The sequence below is a fragment of the Onychostoma macrolepis genome, chromosome 10, assembly GCF_012432095.1.
Source record: "Onychostoma macrolepis isolate SWU-2019 chromosome 10, ASM1243209v1, whole genome shotgun sequence".
Classification (NCBI taxonomy): domain Eukaryota; kingdom Metazoa; phylum Chordata; class Actinopteri; order Cypriniformes; family Cyprinidae; genus Onychostoma; species Onychostoma macrolepis.
Window position 1 is genome coordinate 9124562 of NC_081164.1, and position 18954 is coordinate 9143515.

The following is an 18954-nucleotide window of genomic DNA, read 5'->3' on the forward strand; positions in this document are numbered from 1 at the left end:
GAGAGAAAAATATAAAGTGTGATATTATATACAGGTTATCTCAATAAATTAGAATGTCATGAAAAAGTTATTTTTTATTGTAAGTTATTTCAAAAAGTGAAACTTTCATATATTTTAGATTCATTGCATGTAAAGTAAAACACTTCAAAAGTTTTTTTTTTGTTTGTTTTAATTTTGATGATTAGAGCTTACAGCTCATGAAAGTCAAAAATCAGTATCTCAAAATATTAGAATATTTACATTTGACTTTCAATAAATGACCATCCCTACAGTATAAATTCCGGGTATCTCAACCACAATAATGGAGAAGACTGCTGACTTGGCAATGATCCAGAAGACGAACATTGACGCCCTCCACAAAGAGGGTCATTACTGAAAGGTGTGGCTGTATACAGAGTGCTGTATCAAAGCATATTAAATGCAAAGTTGACTGGAAGGAATAATTTGGGTAGGAAAAGGTGCACAAGCAACAGGGATGACTGCAAGCTTGAGAATACTGTCAAGCAAAGCTGATTCAAACACTTGTGAGAGCTTCACAAGGAGTGAACTGAAGCTGGAGTCAGTGCATCAAGAGTCACCACGCTCAGACGTCTTCCGGAAAAGGGCTACCAAGCTCTTCTGACAACGTCAGAAGCATCTCACCTGGGCTGTGGAGAAAAAGAACTGGACTGTTGCTCAGTGGTCCAAAGTCCTCTTTTCAGATGAAAGTCAATTTTGCATTTCATTTGGAAATCAAGGTCCCAGAGTCTGGAGGAAGAGTGGAGAGGCACAGAATCCATGTTGCTTGAAGTCCAGTGTGAAGTTTCCACAGTCTGTGATGATTTGGGCTGCCATGTCATCTGCTGGTGTTGGTCCACTGTGTTTTCTGAAGTCCACAGTCAACAGCCATCTACCAGGAAATTTTAGAGCACTTCACGCTTCCTTCTGCTAACAAGCTTTATGGAGATGCTGATTTCATTTTCCAGCAGGACATGGCACCTGCCCACACTGCCAAAGGTACCAAAAGCTGGTTCAATGACTATGGTGTTACTGTGCTTGACTGGCCAGCAAACTCACCAGACCTGAACCCCATAGAGAATCTATGGGGTATTGTCAAGAGGAAGATGAGAGACACCAGATCCAACAATGCAGATGAGCTGAAGGCCACTGTCAAAGAAACCTGGGCTGCCATACCACCTCAGCAGTGCCACAAACTGATCACCTCCATGCCACGCCGAATTGAGGCAGTAATTAAAGCAAAAGGAGCCCCTACCAAGTATTGAGTACATATACAGTAAATGAACATACTTTCCAGAAGGCCAACAATTCACTAAAAATGTTTTTTTTTTATTGGTCTTATGAAGTATTCTAATTTGTTGAGATAGTGAATTGGTGGGTTTTTGTTAAATGTGAGCCTAAATCATCACAATTAAAAGAACCAAAGACTTAAACTTTATTTAATACACAAGTTGCACAATTTTAGTTAAATTACTGAAATAAATGAACTTTTCCACGACATTCTAATTTATTGAGATGCACCTGTAAATTAAATATAACTGGATTTTAAATTGTCATTGCACTGAATCCAATACAAGTGATTAAAAATGTATTTGGAAAATATAAACTTAATTTGACAGCATATACTTTTCTGCTATCAGAGTCATTTTAGATGCATTAACCTGAAGAGTAAACTATTACAAAAATAGGGATGAAGGAATTTTCTATATTCATTTTTTACAGATGTAAACTTTTTCAGTTCATTGCATTATGTTTTAAGGTTTATGGACATGTCCGTTAAGTTACTGGATAATGTCCTAGCAGACAATTAAAAGTACTTTTTTAAATAAAGTATTGGTCAATAGCGGTTGGTCAGTGACAAAGCAGCATTACCAACAGTTAATATGTGACCCTGGACCACAAAACCAGTCATAAGGGTCAATTTTTCAAAATTTAGATGTGTACTTCATCTGAAAGCTGAATAAATAAGCTTTCCATTGATGTATGGGTTGTTATGATAGGACAATATTTGGCCCGAGATACAAATCTGGAATCTGAGGGTGCCAAAAAATCTAAATATTGAGGAAATCGCCTTTAAAGTTGTCCAAATGAAGTTCTTAGCAATGCATATTACTAATCAAAAATTAAGTTTTGATATATTTACAGAAGGGAATTTACAAAATATCGTCATGGAACATGATCTTTACTTAATGTCCTAATGATTTTTGGCATAAAAGAAAAATCCATAAGTTTGACCCATACAATGTACTTTTGGCTATTGCTACAAATATACCCCAGCGACATTATATGCGACAGGGTCACATATAATGCCAATATATAGAGTACAAGTTAACAAGATAGCAAATTGCTGAGGTTTGTACACCTATTTGACCACAATTAAGCATACGTTGTAGAAGAACTGTTCCGCAGCATCATATACTGTAGTGATGAGAACTGATGTATGCTTTAAAACAGTGGTTCTCAACCACATTCCTGGAGGACCCCCAACACTGCACATTTTGCATGTCTCCTTTGTCTGACACACCCATTTCAAGTCTGTGAGTCTCTATTAATGAGCAGGTGACCTGAATCAGGTGTGTTTGATTAAGGAGACATGCAAAATGTGCAGTGATGGGGGTCCTCCAGGAATGTGGTTGAGAACCACTACTTTAAAACATCCACCATTTGGTGAAAAACAAAAAGAGCGTTAGTAATTTTGAGACTACATAACTTGGCACATTTTGACTTCACAAGTGGCACATGTCTGCTCTCAAAGGCAAGAAATGGATATCGAAAACGTGCAATTTCTTCAAAATCACAATGCTGCTTTTCGTTAAATGAATCATCTAAGCCAAAGCAAAAGATGATGGAGAATTTTTTTGAAGAGGACATTTTCTGTGATTTCAGGTTCCAAAGAAAAACAGGAAAAACCGAGGCTGTGATTGCACCCACAGTGTTTTTCTGCCTTATTTTTGTTTTTCCTTCTCTCACTCTCTGTCCTCTCAAAGGTTAATGAGTCTGGTGAAAGGAAATGGTCTGAGAGACAGCAAGGTGTTGGACCATTTGGTGTGTGGCCAAGCCAAAGAGCCGCCACAATGTCATTATGCCCCGATGGCGGTTCAAACCCGGAATGAGTGACAAACAGCTGTCGCTAATGCACTCACTAACAGATGCGCCTAGCCTTTCATCCCCTTACCGGGGCAGGACGCAAGCTCCTTTCAGCCAAAAAATAAATCAAACTACAGTAGAGGTCCATTTCCGCCATTGCAAATTAATTCCGAAATATCAAAACACTGATTAATCCCGGGTCTCTGAATCGTCTGGATGGTCATTCACTCTGACAGCACCCCGTGCTCCTGTCTGGCCCTGTGATGGTGGCTCAAATGATTAGGCTTTAATGAGAGACAAGAGAATGTTGATGTAAGGTAAAGGAAAGTGGAATTAGACAGATAATGTTGAGCAGCTCGCTGTGAAATCAAATTAGCGTCTTCTCAATCTTATCAGCAAGAAGCTTATTTTTTTCCAAAGCAGCAGTCCATTCAAACCTCTGCCATTTATTCTCTTCTCCGTCTCTGCTGCAGATATTCGCAATATATCTGATCGTTCAATACGGTTCAGTTAATACAAGAAAACTTTGAGCTTTCTACAGGAATATGTGATTGCTAGATATCACAGCTGAGATTTGTGAGGAGAAGTAACGGGAAGAGGTGAAGTTAAGCTGATGCATAAAATCTAAAAAGACTTTTTTATGATGGATGATATACTACACCTCTGTCGAGCTTTCATTTAGGATCTGAAAAGATCCGGATAACATTGCGAAGAAGTCTTTAAGGTACATATTACATGTACAATAATATTTCAGAATTGGAAGTGTGATGGAATAAAAGCTTTTAGTGAAACATGAACTGAAAGAATAAACTAGATATTAGCATTTTGTGAAGAAAATATAAGTTGCTATGTAGTGATGGGCAACTTTCAGCAAGTTACATCAATACGGTAGCAACAAGTGACTCAATGAGTGAGTCGTCGAGTCATTCATTCAACTGATTTGTTTTTGTTTATTTTGTAATTTCTTTATTTTTTTGTACACAAGTTTTTGTTTTTTTTTTCTCTGAACTTGCTCAAGGAACATGAGAGCTGCTACTTTATTTGGTTGGGATTCATGCATTGTGTTATTTATGTGTGGGATTCATGTATCTGGATTAAATGAATTGCTATCTTACCAAATTCACATTTGATTTACATTTAGTCTGATACAACAGATTTTAAAAACACATGTACTGTCAGAGCTGACAGCCTTGTCGAATTATTTCCACACTATATGTAGAATTGTAGTGAAAATTTCCAATCATCATGCACAAACTCCCAAAAAACAGCAAAAATAGGTGTTGATTGTTTATCACATCACAGTTCAAATTGCATTTACCTATCAAAATAAGCCAAATATTATTGTCTGACTGAATAATGCAGCACTTATAAACACAAATCCACAGAGAGAGAAAGAATATTGGATTGATATGCAGGTTAAACCTGGTGGACTCTTCAGAAATTGCAGGGATTTGCTTCTATCCAGCAGCATTTTGGAGGCTGGTGATAACGACAGCTGATATATCAGGTGTCAACAACAACAAACAGACAAGTGGCTGGAAGATAATATCACAGAAGACTCAGGAGCACTCCCTACAAACATGAGAGCAGCATTCTCCGGGAACCGTCATGAGATGGTATGAATGTTTTCATGCTGTTTAACCACCTACTAAATTGCTGAGGTAAATCTCAGAGATGTTTTTTGTTCCACGTTGAGAGTAAAAATGCTGGGAGAGAGGAAATTGGCTGCTCTGAGTTTCAACAAGAAGCACAAGGCCAGCGTACCAGCTCTCGGTGGTATTAACAAGGTATGAAAGCAGCACACCAATAAATCACAGGCCTTTCAGCCACCACAAGTGAAAAAGTGAGTGCTGTTTCCATCCAATACACTCTAAAACTACAGACCCAGGTGACAACATTTAAATACCAAGGTCCAGGATTAATTAAGCCTGATTCCTTAATATAAACCACTTATCTTACTCCTCAATCAGGGTTCTCGATGTTGGTTAGACATATCAACTCAGCTTTAAAATAGCGAGAAAATAGTGAGAAAAGGTTGGCAGCTGTGACCAGAGAGATAGAGCTAGGAAGTAGCATGTGGAAATTCATTAAGTTCGACAAGTTTGGCTTGCGTTTTGATTGTTGGTTTATATACCCTAGGTGGGTTTTTTTCTTCTTCTTCCATATGATACACTTCATTTATTTTTTGCAACAAACAAAACAGGCCTTTTGTCAGGAAAGTTATTGTCATGCTAGTTCATTTCCGAACAGATTTTCAAACATGGCAATCACAACACTCAAGGGAAAACAGGCTTTACTCTCTCCAAATCTGAAGCTAGGATTGCAAGTCTCACAACGCCAGTGAATTCATGGCTGCTTGTTTTGTATTCCTCATTAACGTGTTTTCTTTTAATTGCTTAAACCATCCTAAAATCTTACTGACCTGTCATCTGTGACCTGTAGTTTCTTCTGGCAACCACATTTTCTCATCTGCATGTTTGTTAATGAGCGGCTGTTTGTTTTAATTGTTACTTGTGCCATTTCTTTTCGTACTTCTGCTGCTCATCAATTTCACCTTTTAAACCATAACAGCCCTCCTCTTCGTCTTCCAGCCAATAAATTGCCATATCCCATAATCTTCTCCAGACAGTTCGGCACTTCAACGCCCACTCACTGCTCTCAAACTCCCTCAAATTTTGTCACATAATTCTGTAAGAGGCCTTTAATTTAGCCCACGCTGTTGAGGACTTGCGCAATGAATCTTATTTTAATGTAATGGCCTTGTTATGTTTTTGGCCTAAGAGTAATTGGAACTGCCAGAGTTAGTTTTCTGCTAATGTTCACCTGAGGGGGCGATATGACTGAAAACATCACCTTGGGCGGTCGGGTATGATGACACCAATAACTGTAAACTGTGCAGCTGTCACAATGACTGGCAATGCATCAGTGAAACTGCTGCACCCATCGTACAATCTGAATGGAGGTTTATAACTTTGGCGGAATTTTAAATAAGCCAATATATTTGTGGACAGGTTTGATTTAACACTCAAATACAGGACGCTGGAAGCATGACTGCAGGAAACAACATTTTTTTTATACAAGTAAACACTAAATAACCAAGATTTGTTCCAACTCACTGTAGAATGAGCTGCCATATTACTAAAATCAAGACTGCATGAATCTACTTTTTGAAGCTAAAAAATAGTGTAATTTTAGAGGATTTAATGTTTGTTTTCAAATAAATGTCAATCGTTAATGCAGTCCATGTCTCACAACATCAGCTTTGGGACGTATCCAACATAATAATTGGACTTTTTGATTTTCCAACTATTACTTTTCCCCTAAAAATTGGCCTGCAAATCTGATTTTTTAAATATATTTTTGAACATGGCTTACACTGGCCTAAAACTCAAAATGCATAACAACAGTATAGCCTAAACCATGCTTGCATCTGTCAAAAGTTTGGTCTTCACTGTGTGCAACAAAGATTATCGTTGTTTTTAAAGATCCATGCCTCAGTGCATCTTTCCAGTTTTATCATACACCCCCTCACTGGCTTAATGTTTAATATGCTAAGTAAACAGCCGACACTGTGTATTAAATACATTGTCAATCAGTCATCTCCACTAGTAAGTGTTTCTATCCCTGCACAGAGGTTAAGCTTTATTAAAGTGGGTGTTAATCCTGTTAGTCATGAGAATATCCTAAAGGTTACTAGTTCATGTTCCTTCATTAAGACATATGAAGATCCAAAACATTAGTCACCAAAATAAGTACCCTGGCTTTTGCACCCAAACACTTATGGTCGACATTTGTTTTTCTGTCATGTTTTGTTTTGCTGTCGCTTTTATGCTGAACTAGTGATATTATCTCTCATCTAACCTAAACCAAACTCTTACAGAAAAGTTTCTAAATGTTCATTAAGACATTGTTTATTATGCTCATTAAGTTGCTTTCCTCACTAACGTTGCAAGCTATTCCCCACAATGTAGCTGAATTCAGGTTTACTATCCCTGTGGGGACATTTGTTCCCCTCAGTATAGGCAAAACCTGACACACACACACACTTTTCCTTAGTTATGTATATTTTTTCCAATTGAGGACATGCCCAAAGGGAGGTTTTGTCACATTTACCACACTTTGGGGGACAATTTTATTCACAAACTATGGCTACGTACAAGCACACAGAACACAATTAGCTAGTGAATAAAAGTTAAACACACACAAACTGCTTAAAATAATTGTTTATATGTGAGCCTGGACCGCAAAACCAGTCTTAAGTCACACAGGTATATTTGTAACAATAGCCAACAATACAATACGTTAACTATACTAACTATACTAACCCAAAAGCTTATTTATTTTCATATCAAACCTTATATTGTGGTCCAGGGTGACATACAATAAATAACTCCTTTATAAGTTTAAACAGACCAACATAAAGTACAAAATACTTGGGAACTACTGGGCCTCAAAGAAGGTAATGCACTACATTTGAAAACAGTACAAAATGTCCAGTTTTCTTATTCTATTGACAAGTCAAACTTTGTTGCATTCTTCCTACTCTTGGCTCCTTTAGAAGTATTCTGATATTTTCTGCACTGTGCAAAATGTTCACATCTTTATGCAATCAAACATTTGTTTCAAATTGATTTTTCACAAAAAAAGTCATAATTTTATCAGTTTTCATATCCGTTTTATCAAGTTTCAACTTAATGTTGTTCTTCAGTAGGCTAATTCAATTCAAAGTGGCTGAAAAAGTGCAATGAACTGCAGGTTGTGTCCATTTGAATTTAATTAAAAATGTAGTGCAGCACTTAAAAATTCAGTTTTCAATTATAGTGAGCCGAAACAGTTTTCAGTTTGTGCACCAAAACTTATAAAGGAAAACAGAAAGCACATCAACAATTTCCCTAATTTTGAAGCTAACTAAACCATTTTGCCCTGTAACAAAAATCAGCTGACAAATGTTATGAACCGACACGCAAAACACTTGACAGTCCTGATGCTCTTTTCGCGCAGGACACAGCAACATGACAGCATGATAAATGCACAACCATCACCGCCTACCTGAGGAAGAGCGTCTCTCCTTGCCTGATGGTGATATTGTCCATCTGTTTGTTATCGGATTGGGATTCTCCCTGACTACGGACAGGCAGACCTGCGGGGAGAAGGAACAACAGTCTGAGACTCATCACCACACACCTCCTCCAGGACGCCGAGCAGCATCCACACACAACCATCTTCATCTGCGGAGTTCTCGGAGTGGAAATCCGTTCACAGTAGTCCGAAAGAGAAACGCGTTATTTAGCCATTACAGTTCATCTGCTAATCCAGATTTCATCCCCAGGTAGACAACAAAATCCCTCGCGTACTTAGTACAGAGCGCTTATCGATGACCGAGGCATGCCGTCGCCATAGAAATGGGGGTAAAATAAAATAACGTATGAATGAAATGTACACTTTAGTGGTGACCTCAATCTTACTGCTTTCTTAGGTCCTATCGCCTTTAATATCCGAACTCAAAATCCACCTTTTCCCTCACTGGCACGCTGTCTCAAACTTTAAGAAGTGGAGGCAAGAGAGTCGAGAGCGAGTGACCCTGCCAAAATGTCATTCCAGCTGTGCGTGAATGGATATGGAGGGTGTTTGTGGTTCCTCTGTGCAGTACAGTGTGAATATACACAGTCTTCTCCAAAAAAAAAAAAAGGATCTCCCTCCAGTGAGACCGTTGCTCGGTTTTCTTTTAGAGCCTGCTTACCGCGAATAGAGACTGTAAATCACGCACAAGTTGGAAAAAAGCGCGCGCTGTTGTCATAGCAGCAGTACAGCGCCAAAAAAGCGCGCAAATCAGCAGCTATTGTATGGAGTAAAGCAATGCGTGAGCGACATTCATTGATTGCCTTGTGGTTGCAGCCTCTGCCATTCAACAAGACTGTTCAAGGAGCACTCGAGAGAGAAAATTGAGCTTTGTTGCACAAAATCAAAAATCAAATAACCCATATTTTTGAGAACTGAAAAGAATGATGTCTAGACAGAGAGGATGACAGGAAAATTGAAGTACAAAATTAAGGGCGTCGCGCACCTACTTTTTAAGATGTTGTTTTGAAAATCCAAACTGGATGACATACACAATTCCTGTGTTATTTTAAGGTTAAGAAGAAAGACACGCGTTTTAATTGTTACCATGACTATTTAAACTACTTGTAAATCATTCTAAGTAATAATAAAACATATCAAAAAGGAAAACCATACAAAACTATATGTGTGTGTGTGTGTGTGTGTGTGTGCCTACTTAACCATATTTTGGAGACAAATTTGTACCCAAAAGTGAGCTAAACCTGACAAAATCTCCAAAAACCTCCCTTTGGGGACGTCCTCATTTGTAAAACCGGTTTAAAAATAAAGTAAACAAAGGTTTTTTGAAATTGTAAAAATGCAGAAAGTCTCCTGTAAGGGGTAGGTTTAGGTGTAGGGTTAGTGTAAGACAATAGCACATACAGTAAGTACGGTATAAAAACCATTACGCCTATGGAATGTCCCCATTTAGATAGCTAAGTAAACGTGTGTGTGTGTGTGTGTGTGTGTGTGTGTGCACGCACGTTTTTGTGACAAATGAGGACATAAATTTGTATAATGACAAGGGTATGACAGGTATTACAAGGAGAATGTGACTTTTCAGGACATTACCCCATGTCCCCATTTTTCAATACGCTTATAAATCACACAGAATGTGTATTAAAAATCTGAAATAGCACAAAGTTTCCTGTAAGGGGTAGGGTTGGTGTAGGGCAATAGCACATACACACTGTAAAACCCGATAAGTTAAGAATACTCAAAACATTTGAGGAAACTTGTTGCCTCAATACATTTGAGTAAACAAACTCAATTTTTTAAGTCAGTAGAGCTTAAAATTTTTATGACAAGTGGGGCGGGGCTGAGAGCCATGGGAGCCAATCCAAGCCTCAATTTCATGATCCCACCCCACTCATCACAATGATAATTATATACAACTTGCTTCCATAAACAGCACATTCATTCAGATCTTTATAGTTAAGTGCTAGTTTGCAACAGCACACTGGCAAGCTAATGTAGTTATCTAAAAGACTCAAGACACACTTGCATGTAAATAGTCAAACAACATATTGAGTTTACAGAACTTATTTCAATTAAGTCTAATGAACTTTCATTATTACTTGAGTGAAATTAACTCATCTTAATTTAATTTCATTCATTTCACTGTTCGCCATTAAAACCAATATGCCTATGGGATGTCCCCACTTTTCACAAAAACAAACGTGTGTGTGTGTGTGTGTGTGTGTGAAATATTGCAAAGAAATTACTGAATCTATTTGAACATTATTCTTGTACAGGCTATATATATATAGCTTAGCTATAGTACATTGAAAATAGTGGGTATAGAGCATATTCGAGGTCAATAAGAAGAGGAGATAGGATAAAAAGGTTACAACAGAGAGAGTCTTTTTGGATTTACAATTTGAAAGCAACACAATTTCCAGGTTTAAATGAAGAATTTGATTTCTCCTTTTTTGTAATGGATTTCTTTGTTTGTACTTGATTTATGATGTATTTTTGAGATTACTTTGAGATGTGTATATATATATATATATATATATATATATATATATATATATATATATCTTTATTATTATTATTATTTTCCTCCTACTTTGTTAATACTTGGTACAGTTTCTTGAATTGATTTGAATTTATTGGGTATGATTCTAATTACGATAAGTAATTATCTCGTTGTTGCTTCGATACCTGCCATGTGATGAACTGATTGTTTAAATGAACTCTGAGTGTGTTTGTAAATTGACACCCTGATGAAGGCGAGTTAGCCGCAACGCGTCAGTGCACAAATGTGTTGTTTTCTAAAGCCATGTGAATAAAGGCTTTTTAATTTTTTCACACTACTCGAGTGCTTTGTATTTATGAGTATTTTGATTATATATATAGCTTGTTCAAATAGATTCAGTCATTTCAAATTGCAATGTTTCACAATATTACTGTTTTACCTCTCTCTTTCTCTCTCTCTCTTTCTCTCTCTCTCTCTCTCTCTCTCTCTCTCTATATATATATATATATATATGAAAATCATAATTATTCCAAACTTTTTTTTCTGTCTAGCAGTGAATGTAGTATATATTCAGACAAGCCAATGTGTGATTTCTGCTACAACATTTTAACCGAAAACCCTTTTCCCTTCAATAATCATGCAACTTAATTTTACAATATAAATATTTTTTAGAAGTTGCCTCAAAGCATTTAAATTGACATAATGCTTTTGTACAAAATTAAATGTCCAGTAAATGTTCTCAGACACCACCTGCTTCCACTTTCTACCATCAGCCATAAGTAATCAATTCACTCAAGACAGCAGTGCTTATTTCATAACAAGCTTCACCTCCTGTAGAAGGACGAGAATGCCCAGAGCATTTTAAGAGGAGCGATTCAAGAAACACAACATGTTCTCTCTCTCTAGGCTCTCAGACAGGCTCCCGCTCTCTGCAAATGCGTCAATGTGTCTTCACAGATCACTCTAGAGATCCAGAATAAATGTGACAGTGGCTTAAACAACTGCATGCAGAGTATGGGTTTCTGACCAGAAATGAGGGAATCATACAGAAGACTCTTCTTTCATAAAAATGTCCTTCTTAGTGGTGAGTGAAGCAGACTGTGTACAGAAGCCCATATACACAGGGCATTTGAGGATGACTCATTTTTCTGCAATTGTACAAGTTGGGTCAATTTATTTAGCAAAAGCATTGAAATGGCATGTATTGCCTTCTATCTATCTATCTATCTATCTATCTATCTATCTATCTATCTATCTATTCTATTTGTCTGTCTGTCTGTCTGTCTATCATCTTACTTGTTTAGTATGTATCTTACAGACTAATTCAGTCTGCGCTCCAGATGGACTCCTTCTTCCTTTAAGATTTAAATTTGCCCACCAGGGGCCTGTGATAATGAGGTCTCATTGCAGAACTTCAGAAAGATCATCAGTATGTAACTTTATCTGTGGCATGAGATGTTAATATGAATCGGCTGATCCAAAGCTTTAACAGAAAATGTTAGTGTAACTTGGTAAAATGTCACCATGCGTAAATAAATTTGCAACCAATCATAAAATGCTTATGAACTGTCATGAAACTGTGTTGGAAATGCTTTTTTTTTTTTGCATTTTATCCCCCATTAAAAACTGGCACAAACATTTTAAAAAATGTATTCCTCTCCTTTAGATTTTCTGTGTGGTCTCAGACTTTTAGACCTAATATATCACTAAACTAAACCATGACATATTAGGAGTCAAACTATCACTATTTAAAATATTTCACCTGCATCCGTTGCTGACCGAATTAAGAGAGATCTATTTTTACAGTACATCAATGCCACATTGAGCAAAACAAAATGTTTGAACTTTAAATTTGACAACTATTTCTGTGAGTCTCCTCATCTCAAAATAAAAGCTAGCAACTATTGTGGTTGCTGTCAAGAAGAGAAATATTTGTGTTTGGTATTTTGCTTTCATTTTCAATAGTGATTGTTATAGGTAGGTACATCCCTCACGGTGACTTTTATATTTAGATCATGATGGACTTAAATGAGCATTGCTTTTGCCATCTTTGTTACACCTTTCAAGACTCTTTTTTTCAAGGCTTTCTGTTTACCCCATAAGATTCAAGAGGAATTCTCTAGATGACTTCACATGATTCTTCCTAAATTATTCTAATATGCTGACTTGGTTCTTAAGAAAGATTATTAAGGTTGAAAAGAGTTGTGCTGCTTAATATTTTGTGGAAGCTCTGATAGCCCCTCCCCATTATTCTTGGATGAAAAGAAAGTTCAAAAGAACAGCATTTATTCTAACAGACTTTTTTTTTTTTTTGTAACATGTCTTTCACTATTTACCAGTCTTTGAATTCTTGCTTATTAAAAGGTTTCATTTCAAGCTTTTAAACAGTAAAGTGTATACACCAAATAGCGATATACTGTATTTGAAAAATATTATTTTTAAAATATGATTATTTGCTATTTTTGATAATGTAGAATGTGTGTCATTCCAAGTGCGGCACTATAATTACCTGAAATCGTATGTGGGATTAAACTAACTAACATATACAGTAATTAGAAATACTTTTGGTTTCTAGCGTATGACTCTCGAGTTGAATCTAACTTTGGCCAGTACTGTAACTGACAAACAAACATTGTTTATCAGTTGTGGCAGAAAGCATACATTTGGAAGTACTCCTCCACCTCTGAGAAGGAGAAAACACCCAGATAAAAAAATATCACCGCCTGAAGGTTTTCTCAACAGGGAAATTTTGCCACTATAAGTTAAGACGTCTGTATAAACTGAAGCTGTGAAACCTTACTCACTAAGACATCATAAGCTCTGCTAAACTCTGCCCTGCTGGCAATGTTGACTTTAGTGCATTGGCACAGCTCTTCAATAACATTTGTGGGACGACAGCTCAATTCCCAGTTTGTGGGCTCCCAGCTGATTTGGTGCAGTGCTGCTGGCTATGTAATATCGTGTCAGTATGAGAACTCAGTTATATATCATAGAGGGCCTTTTGTAATTTTCAGTGTTTTGCTTTAGCCTGCTAAACGGAACCCACTTCAACATTCAAAACACCTAGCCGATGATTGCCTGGGTTAAGAGTACTGCTGAAAAACAATAATCAAGTTGAAATGCTGCTCTGAGAGGGATAATGTGTGTCCTCACGTATCTGTGAAAACAGTTTTTATGGCTTAAGTGAGAGCTCCAAGTGGCTTGCGACCGAAATGTAACGGTACACCTCCGCGTGCATGTCCACACACTCTTGCTAGTGTGCTAAATCACTCTCTTTCTTCATCTAACACATAGTGACACGCTGGGATGAGTGATCGGGCAGATCTCTACACCGGAACTGAAGAATCTGAGCTGAGAAAGATGGGGAAAAAGCTGGTAGCCGAGAGCAATTCGACTCTTTGGGGTGGAAGTGACCATTATTTTCCAATACAGAGATTGATGTTGCTTGAACTCCTCTTTGTCTTACACTAGTAATGGTTTTCTGTCTCTGCTTTGCCGTTTAACAGCATTTTCTTCTAACTTGTTCTATATTGGAGTGTCATTGCAAAAGCTGGAACACTTTCGTCTTCAAAGGAAGAGAAACTGGAGGTTTTATTTTTACTGTTGTGATTTGCTTCTATAATAGGGATGCTAATTAAAAAAAAAAAAAAGTTATTCACTAAATAAGCTACTATTATATCATATTATATTATATTATGATATTACAAATGTGTGATACGATCTTTTAGAAAATGATTTTGCACTTAATATTTTGTGGAAACTGTGATACTTTTTTTCAGGATTCTTTGATGAATAGAAAGTTCAAAAGAACAGAATTTACTTGAAATTGATTGTATTTATAACATTATAAATGTGTTTCTATCTGTCAGTTTTAAACAATTTAATGTATCCTTGCTGAATGAAATGTTTAATCTATCTATCTATCTATCTATCTATCTATCCTTCCATCCATCCATCATCTTACTTACTGGCTGGATAAATAAATAATAATTAAAAAAAAAACAAAAAAAAAACATAGGCATGTTTAGTATGTATCTTACATGTATGTTGTTCTTTATTAAAAATAAATACAATATTTAAAATGAAAAATAAATAAATAAAAATATGAATATTTAAAATGTTTGGTTAGTAAAATGTGTCATTCCAAGTGTGTCACTATATAATTTTACCTGAAGTCATTTCACAACCTATGTAGGATTTAATTAACATATAATTATAGAAATACTTTCTTTTATTAAGATCAGATCCCCTGATAAAATATAATCGGAATCAGAATGTGATGGTGCTCGTCCAGCAAACTCAACAGATGTGTGATAAAATCAGGTTACTATAATTAAATTCCATCCATTCTCTTTTGTAACACGTGAGATTCTATATATTTCAACCTTTAAGATCAGACTACTGGCTTGCACAAAGCATCAAATATTGTTCTGACACAGATGCACTTTGCATGACAAACTACTCACAGTGTGTAGTAATTATAGAAACATATGCATGCATGGCAAAAAACTATGTAATAAAGGACACAATGCCCTGACCGTGTCATAATGCTCTGGGGTTTTAATTCACAGCAGTCAAACTAGTATACTGTTATACTATAGAACCACACCAATGCAGCACCAGCAGTAATATTTTATGATGGTGCTGTAACAACGTACAGCCATAACAAGCCATTAAAGGGGTATTTTCAAGGACAAGTAAGTTTACTGTGTGGATTGGAGAGCAAGACATAAGTGTTTACGTCAATAGCATATTTAGTTTTTTATAGCCTGAGCAAAGGAGAGGACTGCAGTACAGGTAAGCAGTGACTAAGATAATTAGTGTAATAATATGAGTATTCAAAGAAAGCACTTGCAGCTCTGAATCTCTCATTCAAGAACAGAGGTTGGGTTCATTAAAACAAATCCGCCTGAAATGTTTTGAACTGGTTCATGCTCCAGTCAAATCCTGTTGTGAAACAGTGATAAGGGAATTGTGTGTATCGCCAGATCTTTAATAAAGTCTAAGAGGCAGGGGGGAAGTTTACTAGCGGCTATTATGAAAAATAAAATCAGATTAATGGGAATTATAAGCGCAGAGAAGCATTTGTATGATAATTTACCTACACTTTGAAGAGGCGCAGACTTGCAGAAAATGACTCAAGTGTATTAGAAAATAAAAAGTGCATCTTCATTCTAATTCTTCATTCTTCAAAATAATGGTAACACTTTAGCATAGGGACTAATTCTCACTATTACCTAGTTGCTTATTAGCATGCTTATTATTAATATATTGACTGTTTGTTCGTACTTATAAAGCACATATTCTGCATGACCATATTCTACACCCCTAAACTACCTTGCTAATTATTAATAAGCACCAAATCAGGAGTTTATTGAGGCAAAAGTCATAGTTAATGGTTTGTTAATGGGCCTTAAAATAAAGTGTGACCAAAATAATATAACATTAATAAAACTAAATGGTAACACTAAAAATACTTCTAATTTCAACATTTACTAATACATTATAAAAATCAAAAGTTGAATCTATTAATCATATTTAATGGACCTGAGTCATCATGGACTAACGATAAACATTTTCTGTAAAAAATAAATAAATAAAATACATCCCTGGACTTTAGCCCTTTGTATTAAAAAATCATTTTACAAAGTATTTTTAAAATGGACCCCACACATCAAAGAGTAATATCAGATCAGGTCTGTATCCAATGCATAAATGTTTGCCTTGCTCAGTGATAGAGGATGTGCTGCTATTGTACACCTGTGAAACCTTCAAAAGTAATTCATGTTTTATACATCAAACCAGCTTTTGGCCGCTTTCATCTGTGGTGGTCTTATGAAACAGAGCATTCCATTTGCATAACATTCCAAAAGGTGTGTTGCAAACCGGTTGGCGGAGATGGTTTCCAAAATACCTCAAAGCACCAGTTCTGCTTGAAACAGAGGCTGTGAAAGAGTATTTGTTCTTGAAAGTCGTCTCTCAAGCACTGACGTTTAAGAGAGATAGCGCTCATTACACACAGCACAGACATTCTGCAGCAATTACTCTTATCTTGTGTCAACACCTCTCACAAACAGAACCCCTTTGAAGAATTTTGCGAATCAAGACACTTTCACAATCAAATTCAGAGACTAAATTACCGCGAATAACTCTACACCACGAAGCCATCTGGCTCTCCGCGCAGCCATATTTAATTTACGAGCACAGATTAGCCAATCGCTCTTCATACATGTTTAACTGACAGGTTCAAATTGGTTACCTGGTTACTGAAGAGGAGAGCTGTCATTTAAAGTCTGCAGAGGTGAAAGCATTTTTAGGGGTCTCTTCTGCATTTGACCAAATGTTATGTCACTCAATATGTGAGAGATATTACATGATCAGAAATGGAAATGCAGATAAATATGAATGTTACAGGAAAATCAAATGTTATGGAAATCAAAATGTCATTATTTACTCACCCTCATGCATATGCTGTTACTTTTACAATAAAACAAAAAAGGAATTGTAAAGAATTTCTATGCAACTACAACAACATATAAAGCTTAATCATTAAATTGGTCCACTTACTTTAATATATTTTTCAAGTCCTTACAATATCCAAAGTTTGTGGTACACTCTTAAAAATAAAGGTTATTTATTGGCATCGATGGTTCCACAAAGAACCTTTACCGTCCATGGAACCTTTTCATTCCACAAAATATGAAATATTCTTCACACTTGGTTCTTTTAAGAAATCTTCAGTGAAATATTTTTTGGGGAACCAAAACTGGTTCTTCTAATCTATGGCATTGCTGTGAAAACCCCCTTTTGGATCCTTTTAGTTTTTAAATAAATGTTACTATTTTAATATATTTTAAAATATAATTTATTCAGGAGATGTTCCATGTCTTTAGTGTCACACGATCCTTCAGAAATCATTCTAATATGCTGATTTGGTGCTCAAGAAACATTTCTTCTATTATCAATGTTGAAAAAAGCTGTACTGCTTAATGTGTATTTATTTGAAATAGAAATTGAATTACACTTTACCGTCACTTTATGAATAAAGAAATTCAAAATGATAATTCAAAAGTTATGTTACACTTTATGACATTTTTTTTGGAGTTGATGTTGTTATAGGCTTGTCTTGTGATAAAGCAAAAAGCAAATAATGCATGAATGCTCTAAAATGACACTTAAAGACTTAAAGAAGATCTCAAGTAGATTAAATTACTGTGTAGACAGTGTCTCACTAATGCAAAACATGATGTGCTTCTTCGCTCTCTCTCTAATCGCCATGGTGATCCTCCTCGGTGGGAAAGAGCATGCTAGACTGTAATGAGATGTTCCTATTGAATTCACAGCAGCTACTTAAATAGACTTGTCATATTAGATATGCTTCCAGACAAATTAGCAACCCAACACATTTGTGATTTCTTCACAAATACAAGCCATAATTATACCTTTACTTTGCAATACACTTTTGTTTGAGGCGTATGCCATTCTAAGACTTTAAAATGAACAGGGCATTTCGCTGTGTGATGAAAGTGAAACAAAGTGACACTTGGTAATGAATTTTAGAGTATCACCAGGAGAGACTTATCCTAAAGCTGAAGTTGGATGCATGGCTATAAATTGAAGCCCAAGGATCCAATTATGGTATTTCTAACAACCGCCTGATTCTCTCAAAATGTCAACTCTCTTTGAAGAAATAAATAAGACGAATTTCCCAAACAGACGTCTATGTTTAAGCCCTGCATTTGGCCGAAAGGACTCAGTCACTGTTGTAAACAACTTCCACAATTTGAACAAACCCATTAAAGGAATAGTTCACACAAAAATAAAAATTTGCTGAAAAGGTACTCACCCTCAGGCCATCCAAGATGTAGATGAGTTTGTTTCTTTATCAGAACAGATTTGGAGATTCTCCAACACAGATTCTCCAACATCTGTTCTCTTGAACAGATTCTATCATGAATCCACTGTAGTGAATGGGTGCCGTCAGAATAAGAGTTCAAACAGCTGACAAAAGCACCACAATAATCCACAAGTAATCCACACGACTCCAGTACATCAATCAACTCCCTGTGAGGTGAAAAGCTGTGTATTTTTAAGAAACAAAGAAGTTAAAAAAGATGTTTTTAACTTCAAAGCATTGTTTTCAATTATTATACGAATTCTCTATCCATAATATCGCTTTCTCCAGTGAAAGTTGTCTTTCGTCTGAATTAGGAGAGAAATATGCTCAGATCAAGCACTGTTTACCAGTTAAATCAGTCTAAAATCATTTTAAACAAATATGTTGGTGGATG

The 18954-nt window shown here is 36.2% G+C and overlaps 1 protein-coding gene across 1 annotated transcript in view; it reads right to left on the reverse strand.

The window, feature by feature from the left end:
- The window catches only part of ntm (neurotrimin), a 318851-nt gene that overhangs the window by 92677 nt on the left and 207220 nt on the right, over window positions 1-18954 (reverse strand). The window contains 1 exon segment of the mRNA XM_058788959.1: window positions 8134-8224. Coding sequence (XP_058644942.1) covers window positions 8134-8224 — 91 coding nt within the window.